The sequence below is a fragment of the Phycodurus eques genome, chromosome 15 (assembly GCF_024500275.1).
Source record: "Phycodurus eques isolate BA_2022a chromosome 15, UOR_Pequ_1.1, whole genome shotgun sequence".
Taxonomy (NCBI): Eukaryota; Metazoa; Chordata; class Actinopteri; order Syngnathiformes; family Syngnathidae; genus Phycodurus; species Phycodurus eques.
Genome location: NC_084539.1, coordinates 6,300,744 through 6,313,728, shown reverse-complemented (window position 1 = coordinate 6,313,728; position 12,985 = coordinate 6,300,744). Strand labels below are relative to the sequence as shown.

At 39.9% G+C, this 12,985-nt stretch overlaps 1 protein-coding gene across 2 annotated transcripts in view; it reads right to left on the bottom strand.

The window, feature by feature from the left end:
* LOC133413649 (WD repeat-containing protein 7) overlaps nt 1-12,985 on the bottom strand; it is a 110,183-nt gene that overhangs the window by 14,187 nt on the left and 83,011 nt on the right. For both annotated transcript variants that reach the window (XM_061698270.1, XM_061698271.1), the window contains 2 exons: nt 12,216-12,443; nt 3,869-4,055 (listed from right to left, as the gene is read on the bottom strand). In XM_061698270.1, coding sequence (XP_061554254.1) covers nt 3,869-4,055; nt 12,216-12,443 — 415 coding nt within the window. The remainder of the gene's footprint in view (nt 1-3,868; nt 4,056-12,215; nt 12,444-12,985) is intronic.

Sequence of the window (12,985 nt, the reverse complement as noted above, 5' to 3'; positions counted from 1 at the left end):
GTATAAAATGAGTGCAAGTCTTCCACAACAGGGGCTTTCTCTGTGTACTGAAAAAAGGATTATCACTCTCACTCACACAAGGAGCTCTGTAAGGAGTGTATTGATGGCTAGTAGTATGCAACAGGGACAAAGAGCCTCACTGCGATTCAGCTGCATGGAAATACAAGCTTCTGTGTGCACGTGCACTTCCTTTCAGCCGGCTGCACAGTCAACCGCTTATATTTTGCCTTCTCCTTTTCCTAGTTCAAATTAGAGGAATAGTGAGAGAAATTAAGCAGGTACACACACCCATGCCTTAAAAACGGATTGCAAATGGCCACAGTATTCTGCTAAAAAATTTTAATGTATTTTTCAAACTAAATTATGTATAACCTCAGTAATAATGCACAGCAGAATGCTGTAAGTCTGTGTACCAGATGTAAAATATTTCTATTCAACAACTTTATGACAAAACACTAGGAGGAAGAGGAGTACAAATACTTTTGACTCATTACAATATGTTATGACAGCATGTGGCTAGGTCTCCCTCGCAGTTAAAGGAGTTTGCAATAGTTCCTGTAATTCTCTGGATCAGCACCCTTCCCCACCACTAAATTGGCTATTGGTGTGAGTGAAGGGTTGTTTTTCCATGTGCCATGTGATTGACGTTAGGAAATGCATAGATGGATGACAAACGATATCTAAAAGAATCCTCTGCAGTTTGTATATAGTACTTGCAAGAAAAAAAAGCATTACTTGAGGAAAATAATTTAAATCCAGGCATTTATGTATTTTTTGCTATATTCCTGGCTTTTAAAGCGGTCCGTAGTTTGAAATGTAATAGACAAACTGATTTGTGCACGCACGCACAGACACACGCGCACCCCCCCGCACACACACACGCACACACACATACACACACACACACACCACAGACATACATACTCATTAAACCAGACAAGAGGATCTTGGGTTTCAGCCTTAACAAAATCAGTTCTTGGAGACTATAGTGATTTCTGACACTGACTTATCCTATGTATGATGCACCATACACAAGATGAGGCTTTGTAAAATGCATTCCTTTCCAACTGAAAATTGAATGAATTCATTAATGCATTCATTAATTTTGCCTTTGTAGAATGTTAAGTCATCCAGGTCATGGTAATCCGCAAAGGTTAAATCAAGGCAACAGGACTGTGCTTGTTGTTTAAAGACGTTTCACCTTTAATTCAATAGGCTTCAATTCTTTTTAGGAGTGGAGTTTCTCTATTTATGACTCAGTAGGTGTGTCCCCTGGGGGTGGGTCAACAATAGGGTGGTGGTGTTGTTGCCCGGCATGGTTAGTGAAATGACCATCCTGCATACGAGTCAACCGTTCACTGGTCTTGTGGTAAAACAGCTCGTTGGGACTACTCTTCCCATTGAATAAGCCAATCTTTTTTGGGGGGGGGGGGGGGGGATGTTACTGTTTTCTGTCAATCTCAACATTGAGGTTTCTGGCCTCCCCTGTCTAAACCTTCGCAGTCCAAAAGGGACACTGTGCCGTATTTGGACTACAAGGTGTGGACAGGGAAGCACTGATACATTAATTTTCTACCACTTATCCTGTTCAGGGTCGCGGCTGAGGTGGAGTGTAGATGACTTTGGGTGAGAGGCAAGGTATATCCGGCAATGGTTGCTAGTCAATCGGAGGGCACCTATCGACCAAACAACTATTCACACTTCACAACAATGGGCAATTTGGGCACCAATGGGCACTTTTCAGTAAATCTAACGTGCATGTTTTTGGAATGTATAAGGAAACCAAAGTACCGTAATTTCTCGTGTATAATATGCTCGACTATAATGCGCTCCCCCAAAATTGACTCCAAAAATCAGAGAAACTCTTCTTCCTATGTATAATACAAACCCATGACTTTCTATGCATTGATGTTTTTCTGCAATAAATGTTGGTGGTGATCCCCTACTAATTTGATTTTTAAATTAAGTCTGAGTAGTACTATTATTAATACAAATTTTTGCTTGTTTTTAGTAATGTTTGTTTTACTGTGGCATACCCGAATGTTTCTTGTAACACTGCAGCTTTAAGGAGGTATTTTCCACCTCCCGTATGACCACTGGCACATCAGCCGTAAACCTGCAGTTTTAAAACTAAACATTAGGGTGCACCCCAGTAATACATACATTACTGAAGAACTAGTAAACCTTACTATTAATAATAATACTGCAGTGTCAAAACTATACACAGAGTTGCATCACATCCGCAATACTTACACACAATGAAGGAGTAGATAAATTATAACATTTTAAATGTGAACCTAAATAATGTGAATTTATAAATCATATGATTTCAAACTAATTGATGGCTTTTCTAGAACATCCACTCATATATTTCATTTGGAATTTTGGAAGGAATTTTCTTGTACTATACCTATGTATAATGCGCACTATTGTCTTTTGAAGATTTTTTTGGGGTGAAAAAAGGCACAATATACACGAGAAATTACGGTACTTCAAGGAACCTGCTTTATTTTAACCATAAACTGATTGCTAGTCGGATTGACATCCTCTCCACCACTCTCTCACTTGACACTACAAAAATCCCTAATCATACTTTGTCCGACAACAGTTGTTTAGACACATTTGTACAACACTGACAGATGAATGCCAGCTTCAGAAAATTTCTCCATCATAAAACCATGTGCATCATTTGAGGAAGTGGTCATTTAACTAAGACAGATGAACACCGAAAATGGCTGACATGTCAGTGCAATGCAGACAATGCAACATCACTGTAATGTCCTGCAAACAGATTAATGTCTAGAGCCAATGTTTTAGTGTCAGCTATATGTTGCTGAAGTGTTGTACAGTACTATACCATATGACACAACACCACATTATATATATTATGCTGTATGCAATTCAGTCAAAGTAACAATGAATGAAACACTTTGATAAAGGTCATGAAAAAGTATCCAAGACAATGGTGTGTATGTTGTAATCCATCCATCCATTTTCTGAGGCGCTTCTCCTCACTAGGGTCGCGGGCGTGCTGGAGCCTATCCCAGCTATCATCGGGCAGGAGGTAAGGTGCACCCTGAACCAGTTGCCAGCCAATCGCAGGGCACATACAAACAAACAACCAGTCGCACTCACATTCATACCTACGGGCAATTTAGAGTCGTCAATTAACCTACCATGCATGTTTTTGGGATGTGAGAAGAAACCGGAGTGCCTGGAGAAAACCCACACAGGCACGGGGAGAACATGCAAACTCCACCCAGGCGGGGCCAGGGACTGAAACCCGCACTCCAGAACTGTGAGGCAGACGCTCTAACCAGTCGCCCACCATGCCGCCTTGTATGTTGTAATGTATTTTTTATATTGTTTTATTATTAATATTATTTACTGCATAGTAAAGGGAATACCAGGGTTGAAGAGCATTGATTTTAATTCTCCAAAATTAGTGATGACAACAATGTCTCTATAATCAATCAGAAGTAAATTTAGACCAGCTCCAGCGCATGTTTTAAAACTTATACCGGTAAGTGCAATTGGAAGTGTGTAAGTCAAGTCCTTGTTAAACTAAGTATTCAGAAGTATAGGCATGAGAGGCAGTCATACATCAAAACTGTAAGTGAGGGGAGGGAAGCTAAACCAACAAGTTGGTTGAGTCTTGAAATACTGACATTTATCAATGCATACAAAAAAATAATTAGAATTTAAACAAATTGGAATCACCACTATTACATCTAAAAATAAAGCACTTTGGAAAGAAAAAGTTATGAAACAGTGAAATTAATAAAGTATATAAGGAAATGTCAGCAAACGCTCATCTCTAATGTGAATAAAGAATTGTTTATGTTTAAGAGTGCATGCAAGGACTCACTTGGCCAGCTGCTTCTCTGCATCAGCACAGAGCTCCAGCAATCCCATGAGCACCGCGGACACGTCCATGTATGGCTCCCACACAGTGAAGCCTCGACCGATCAGATCGATGGCAGTACGGCGGATTGTGCTGTGTGGTGGCAGCTTTTGGCTGGGGGGCTGCAGCAACAGGAAGGTCAATGCTTTACCTGAGATAGTAAAACATTGAAAATTATTATTTCATCAGTGAATAACATTAGTTAATATTCCAGTAAAGGCAATAACTGTTATTTGACTTAGATGAGTAAAAGCATGTCGTTAGAGTGTCTGGCACACAGCCGACAGGTTCTTGGTTTGATTCTCGGTTCTGGCTTTCGTGTTTGGAGAGTGTATGTTCTCCCCTTGCTAGTGTGGGTTTTCTCCTGGTACTGGAAACATGCATGTTCGGTTCTAGACTAAAAACAGCATTTTTTTTGGCCTATTTTTTCATTTTTATTTTGAAACTACTAATATTGTACACCCGTTTAAAACCGCCAACAAATCTGAAACTATTGAAAAATGTAGTGTTTTCACCAAGCATCCATTATATGTGGAGTGTGTGGCAGCAGTACTGCTATTATCTTTGAGTCAAAGGGACATTACTCCAAAAACGAACATTTTATAATTGATAAATGACAAATTACCTAAGATTAAATTGATGTGCGAGTAGAAATATAACATGCTCACACAGGATGAAGCAACTGAGTGAGATGGAGATTATTTCATAGCTGACCTGACATTTAAGCCAGTCTCTGTGGGGACGCACTGACCATTAAGGTTCCAAAAAATATCCCCTAACCTTCAATAACGTCCTCCTCCCCCAAGCACACATAACACACCCCATTGGCTATCTCCCAGGTGACTGTCTGTCGATCTCACCCAGTGAAGCAGAGCCATGGCAAAGTGATATAGAGGGGATGTAGACAAAACGTGGCAGCTCAAACACCAGAAGCCAATTTTATAGTGCTGGTAAATGTTAACAGAAAACAGAGTAAAATACCAACATAAAAAACTTTTCTAACTAGAGAAGGCAAGATAATTCCACAGAGGGGCCAAAGCCACTGCTGCTATTGTCGTCAAGATAGCAATTTCACTTAAACCAGTGGCTTTTGATGTCAATATAATAACTGGGACACTCTAAATATGTGAACAGATATATCTTCACGTGATTACACATGGTCACAGATCAGGTTGGTGTTAATCCATGCTTTCAGAGGCTTTTTACATGTCATAAAGATGGGAGATTCTCTGACTGAAAGTGGTAGGCTGTGGTAGGCAAAGCTCGCTACCTTCATACGACATGACATTTTGTCCAAATTCAGTCCATCTAAAAGGCAGTTCACAATCACCTCTTGAGATGGCTCTGATGTTTCAAGTTTTAAAGAAGTTAGTTATTTTCTGCTTGATGAAGTCATTCAGTGGCGGATGTGCTAGTCCACCTAAAACTTGGTATGTTGTGCATGCAATTTTTAATATTGAATTTTTTTTTTAAAAACTGAGCAGATTGTACTTTGAAAGGATGTTGTACAGATGAGAGAAGGATTTTCTTTCAAGATTTTCAAGGCTTTTGTGGATCGGGGGAGTGAAGAATCATTTAATGTAAAATGGGTCATTTAGTTTCAAGATATAATCCGCGATTTCTGGCGACCCCTAATGCTGGAATTCAGCATTACAATAATGATATGACGTAGGCTAAATGCTAGTCCGGCCTCCTCGTCCTCCTTCCAAACGTGCATGCTTTTTCCTCTCTCTATGGTTCAGTCGACCTGCATGCTGTCAAAATATAGGCCTGCCCATTCGCAGGTAAAATACTTCATTTTACTGAAAAATCAGTCATTTTAGAGCACCACCAAGTGATGCAGCGCGGGAATGTATAGGATAGTCACTAAATATAAAAAAAAATAATATTGAAAAATATAGATGATATAGATGTGTCAGAAGCTAATGGGCATTCTGTCGTTTACTCTTGTAGTGGCTTGGGTGAAAATTACTTTTTTTTTTTTTTTTTTTTTAAAACAAAAAACAGTTGTTGATTCTAGATTTAAGTATGAATTACTTCAAAAATGGATGTAAATGTAATGATACACAGAACTAATGTAATCAGCTGTATGTCCTGGCATTCCATCATAAACCTGACCTAAATGGCAGAGGACCTTCCTTATTGGTTTACATCCATACACAGGCCGTGGGGATATGGTAAGCAAAGATATAGCCGGACAGAAACCACATTTGCAGTGCTCAGTTCAACTGTTATAATCATACCTCATTACTGATACGTACAACCTTAACAGCTTTTGTCCTATTGTTGTGGTCATGTTGATGAGAATGTTAGACAGCAGCATGAAGATTGTCAGCAGTGTTACATTAAGCATGATGTTAAGACTGCTGAGGCTAAATAAATATTTCATAGAAAGAGGGCTAAAATTCTAAATCAGTGGTGTAAAGTAGAAATAACCTAACTTTTCTCAATGATTGATTTAATTAATTCCAATACTGACTAAATTAAATTACTCATACATCAAGTAGGCATTTTGATAGAGAAAAATATTAAAAAGGCTTTGATTGTGACCACAATTCTCCTGAATTACTTTGAAACTTACTTCTGTACTGTAATAATTGAGGGTATATTCAACATCATGGGAGTATAATTATGTTTCTTTGAAATGCAGAACTTTGATCCAATAGTGAGAATTTGCCTTTTCTGATGCATTTCTGTTCAGTTCCTACAACTAAACTCAAAATCCTCATCAATGAATCATTCTGAAAATGTATTCCGTAGTCACCCTTCTTTCACAGAAATATTAATTTTAAATTACTTTGAAACGTGTATCTTAAACCGGGCTTCTTTATTGAGCCATTCCCGGTCATTAACATTTAATTCACCGAGCCACAATTTATGACTATTTTGTATTCACCTGGCAAAAAACATGGAAATGTTATAGTAGTAGCTAATAACCTCTTAGTTATTTGTGATTTGTTGATAACAGGCAAGATGAAGACTAGCCTAATCTTGCAATACATAATGAAATAATTGTGAAACAACAAAACCAAAACTAATAAACTCTTTAAACAACGAGCAATTTTGTTCAATGCCCATGTAGTTTGTGTGTTAAATATGCAAACATTCATTTGCTAACTTAATTATTCTCCTGCTTCTGACAGGAAATCAATGTGAACTCCAGAGAGCGATTAGTTTCACATAAACCGATAACCAGTATATAAACTGGATGGTTGACAGTGTGTGAGGCCTGGGGGTAGGAGCACAATGTGGAGGTCATGGAGCAAAAGATCACTGGTCAAAGTCAAATCCCTGATGTGAAAACGTATGCAGATGCTCTCGTCATAGTGAAACAGAAGAACCCACCATGCCACCATAAACATAGTAGAATAACATGATGTGATTGATGAAGGTGGTGGGTGGGCGGGGTCTATGTTTGTATCTACATCTACATACCTGCAGAAAGTTTAATCTGATATTCACTTTGCAGCCTTTTTTGTTGAAACAAACAACAAAGAAGACTAGAGGCTCAATTAGTGCTTGTCTCCTGACATCAGCGAAGAAAAGGTGAGAGTAGTATACACAGGTCCATTTCTCTCAGTGGACATCTTTATTTAAAGAAAGGCTCTAGATTCAAATGACTTAATATCTATTGACAAAGCATCAGTTGGCCATTAATGGGCTGTTCGTTAGGGTAATAAACATGTCACATTAACACCAAGAGGGTAATTAGAGCAGGGGTTAGGTAGAGGAAACAAACGGATGGAGGAAAGAGTGAAAGAAGAGACTGAAATAGCAACAGATTGGTACATTTTAATTTACAGGGCCAACTCAACTGCCTACACAACAGGGTTTTAACTTTTTTTCCTCCACCTGCCACCCTCTGTTTGTCTGTTTTACTTGAGTGAAGGTAAATCAATGTTAAGGACTTAGTGGATTAAGGCTGGATCAGAATGTACTGCAAGGAGTGAAGGTCTTGTCTTTTTATTCATGTATAAAGCTTCACCCTCAAATGTTATGACATACATACGACAAGTGTATACCTGATGAAAACTGTTGCATATTTTTTTTTAAATGTGTTTTAAATGATCAGACTTTGACAAGATGAGCTAAAAATTTAATCTCAGTTATATGATCCTAAATGATCGATATGCAATTTAAATGATTAAAATGTACTTTTACAGAATTTTGTAAATGTATTTTTATTTTTTATTTTTTGCGGACTGTGTTATACACCCCCGCCCCTCCCACTCTCCCCCCCAAAATACCACTCAATTTCCAATCAGCTCTCATGAATGTTTCAAAATGCCACCATTCATGATGAATGGACCCCTGCAGGGACTTACAGTATTTTGACATTTACGGCAGAGATATTTGTCCAGAGAAAGAACACAATAGACAGTTTGTCTCTTGTATCCCATCCAACCATTCCTTTGTCATCATCTGTCCGTCATTCTTTCCATCCTAGGCTAAATTTCCCCCGCCATCCTATACATTTCTTCTCCCACCATATGAAAACATAAATCTATACACTGCTGTGTAAACTACTGTACCCGCCTTCTTCCTGGGTAGACAGCTCTCATTTATCACACACACACAGACACACACACACACATGCACGCACACCGCTGTATGTCAACAACACCGATCCATCTTTCAATTTCATGACAGAGACAGGTGAAGTAGGAGATTGGGTGGACAGAGAGAGAAAAACAACAGACTGAATGAGAATAGGCTGAAGGACAGACAGAACGAATGAGGCAAAAACTATCGATGAGCCCTTAAGAAAAATCTAGAAACAACATTTTCACATGCTTTCACAGTTTTCTGTAACTATTTTTGAGAGGAATTTACTGGAATTTGATTGGAAACAATTCTCTGGGAGGAGACAACTTTACTACTCTAAAATTACGTTTACTGTGTGACGATTTGTCGCCAATCACGTTTAATCTTTAGGAGGAGGCAGAGTAGCATGAAATTCGTCCATCACTGCAGTAAAAGGGGCTGACTTATGAAACGACCCCACCGTGGTTGAGCGATCCCTTAGCTTGCTAGCTCGTTAGCTCCTGGACTAAGAAGCGTAATAAATTGTTAACTTTCCCTAAAGTGCTTCTGTTGTGTGGATGTACACGTAGCGCATGGAGCAAGTTCTGTGGAGCATTGGACGGAGCCAATGCCAGTCGGCCGCTGGTCCAATAAGTATTAGTGTAGCCGCTAGTAGCAGGCCACTTCACAGTAAAGCACCGTCCAAGTCGCCGGTGGCTCGCTACGGCTTGTAGGCATAGCTTCATGGCTAAATGCTCAATGTAGTGGTGGTAGAAATGGGTCAAGCTATGATTACTAAGTAACTTGAAATAATGGCGAATAGCATTAGACGGCACTCGTTAGTTACAATGGGGTAAAAAACTATTTAGTCAGCCACCAATTGTGCAAGTTCTCCAACTTAAAAAGATGGGAGAGGCCTGTAATTTTCATCATAGGTATACCTCACCTATGAGAGACAAAATGAGAAGTAAATAAATAAATACATTTTAAAAATCCAGAAAATCACATTTATTTTCAATTTATTAGCAAATTATGGTGCAAAATAAGCATTTGGTCAATAACAAAAGTTCATCTCAATACTTTGTTATATACCCTTTGTTGGCAATGACAGGTCAAACGTTTTCTGTAAGTCTTCACAAGGTTTTGCTGTTGTTGGTATTTTGTTCCATTCCTCCATGCAGATCTCCTCTAGAGCAGTGACGTTTTGGGGCTGTCACTGGGCAGCACAGACTTTCAATTCCCTCCAAAGATTTTCTATGGGGTTGAGATCTGCAGACTGGCTAGGCCACTCCAGGACCTTGAAATGCGTCTTACGAAGCCACTCCTTCGTTGCCCGGGCGGTGTGTTTGGGATCATTGTCATGCTGAAAGACCCAGCCACATATAATCTTCAATGCCCTTGCTGATGGAAGGATGTTTTCACTCCAAATCTCACCATACATGGCCCCATTCATTCTTTCCTTTCTACGGATCTGTCGTCCGGGTCCCTTAGCAGAAAAACAGCCCCAAAGCATGATGTTTCCACCCCCATGCTTCACAGTAGGTATGGTGTTCTTTGGATGCAACACAGCATTCTTTCTCCTCCAAACACGACAAGTTGAGTTTTTACCAAAAAGTCATATTTTGGTTTCATCTGACCATATGACATTCTCTCTCAGACACGCCTGGACATGTACTGGTTTAAGCAGGGGGACACGCCTGGCACTGCAGGATTTGAGTTCCTGGCGGTGTAGTGTGTTACTGATGGTAGCCTTTGTTACTTTGGTCCCAGCTCTGCACGTCATTCACTAGGTCCCCCCGTGTGGTTCTGGGATTTTTGCTCACCGTTCTTGTGATCATTTTGACCCCACGGGGTGAATCTTGCATTGAGCCCCAGATCGAGGGATCTTATCAGTGGTCTTGTATGTCTTCCATTTTCTAATAATTGCCCCCACAGTTGATTTCTTCACAGCAAGCTGCTTACCTACTGCAGATTCAGTCTTCCCAGCCTGGTGCAGGTCCACAATTTTTGTTTCTGGTGTCTTTTGACAGCTCTTTGGTCTTGGCCATAGTGGAGTTTGGCGTATGACTGTTTGAGAACGGGTATCTTTTATTCTGATAATGAGTTCGAATAGGTTCCATTAGTAGGTTCCATCAGGTAACGAGTGGAGGACAGAGGGCCTCTTAAAGAAGTTACAGGTCAGTGAGAGCCAGAAATTTTGCTTTTTTTTGTAGCTGTCCAAATACTTATTTTCCACCATAATTTGCTCATAAATTATTTAAAAATGAGAAAATGTCATTTTCTGGATTTTTTTTCTTCTCATTTTGTCTCTCATAGGTGAAGTGTACCTATGATGAAAATTACAGGCCTCTCATCTTTTTAAGTGGGAGAACTGACTAAATACTTTTTTGCCCCACTATATATAGTCGGGGAGGACCTCATGCCTGAAAGTATACGCCGCAGCCCTCTTTTGTCACAGGGCTAGAAAATTCAGCCAGCTGAGATGGTGAAGAGTTTTAAGCTATATCTCAACAATTCAGTAATAAATTGTTCTTATTCTTTGCACGTTTTCCACACTTACCTTCAAACACGATGTATTCAGAAACAAAACACAAAAATAAGTGCGACTTTAATTGATTTAAATTTACTTCAATTTCTGAATGTGCAGCTTTGGTAAGTGAGGGAGAACCAGTAAAGGGGAGGGGGGACAGAAAGACTGGCTTGAGCAGTAATTTGGGCATTTTTTCAGGCCACATTACCAAAGTGGAAGGAGAGTGGGGAGGTTTTTCTCGTGGACACTAAGGCCCATGATTATTTTCAAAATATTTGCAGAACTAGATGCGGTGGTAGGCCCAGAACAACAGGTTTCCCCTTTGGTCAAGTTGTGCACGTAGAGGTAAGCACATCGAGAGAGGGGATTTTTTTTCTCTGGCTGGAAAATACCGTCACGCGCCAGTGGATGCCTTCACCCAGTCCATGCTCCTGTGAGTTCGTTCAGGTAAGCTAACCACTGTGTCCAGACCTAACTTAAAATCACTATGGATCACAGCCTATCAGTGAGCAGACAGGCACAGTCTCTGGGAGGATGCCCCCAGAGACAACCAATCCTAACTCAGGAGTAGCAGGATGGAAGAGCAGCTCTACTTAGTGCAGGTTTGTTGCCCGCTGAGGTCCAAGCGCCATAGGCACAGTGTGGCACAGGCTCAGATCAATCTGTGTGCGTGTGTGTTTATTGCCAAGATCTTTAAAGTGTCAAGCTTGGCAGATTAAAATCACTCTCTTTTCTCCCCCTCGCCTTTAATCCATCTGTGATTTTGTTACATTTGTTCTGTATTTCCGACGAAACTGTTATAGTATCATATAAAAGGACCTGTTCGACCAGCATCCCTGGTTGGATTATGGTTGAATTTTTGTGGTACTGTAAATAATTATATAATAATAATAATAAAACAATAATTAAATAATGATTTCTTTAACACTGGAAAAAAACTGTCACATTTTAGATAATTAAAGAAGTGTCCCAGTTGAGTGAAAACATGAGTGGAAGATGGTATCACCAGCGATAAAGCTTTAACTGCTAACTGAATCTTTGCTCAATTTATCACAGGAACTTGGTCCATCTTAGCACATAAATTGTATTTTAAGGTCCAAGCTCCAATTCAATATAAACAATTCTTACAAACTGCAGCTAAACGTTGGATTTGATGCACCACACAGCTCTATGAGAATGGTAACTTTCAAGGAGGGAAAATGCATAATATTACAACGGTTTATCCCTACACTCATGTTTGTGGTTTCAGTTACTTACATGTGTGTCTTGCAAGGGAATAGTTTGAGGAACCGCCACTTGTTGGTCCAAAGCCTTCAGGGACCTGTCCGCCGGCTCGAGTACGTGCTGCACCTTTTGGAGGTTCAATCTCGGCCCCAAACTCAGCCCCGATGACACCCAGCAGCACAATGGCAGTGGCCTGTTTCCGGCGCTCCTCATATGAATTTGAGATCTTCTTGGCATTCGGTGGAAGGTTTGAGAGGCAGCCTTGTAAAGAGAGATAAATGGAACTTAATTGAGTTTCTGGGAAAACGTAGCCTTTCTTAAATTTAGCAGAACTCTTCAATGTTTTGACTTCAATTTATATATTACATAGATGCATTTTGTTTCTTGGGGAATACAGAGGAGTTCTATGTAACTGCTTGTGGTGAATCTTTATCTTTCTGAAAACAGTCTCACTGTAAAACAGTACAGTGTTCCCTCGTTTGTCGCAGTTAATGGGTACCATAACCCCCCGCGAAAGGTGAAAAACCGCGAAGTAGGATTAACCCCCCCCCCCCAAAGGGATTTTCGTGGATGCGGGGTACCAGAATGTTTGAAATATGTAAACAGTATATGAGACAAATATTATACCAGTACACATATTTACTTAAATCTTTAATTATAAAACCTTATTTTGGCATGCAGGGAAACCTCCTCTCGCGCGCATCAACATGAAAACAACGCGTTTTTCCGCGATATGGCTGTATTTTATTTTTTTTGTAATGAATATTTTGGAAAAACCCGCGAAGCACTTTAGCCGCAAAACG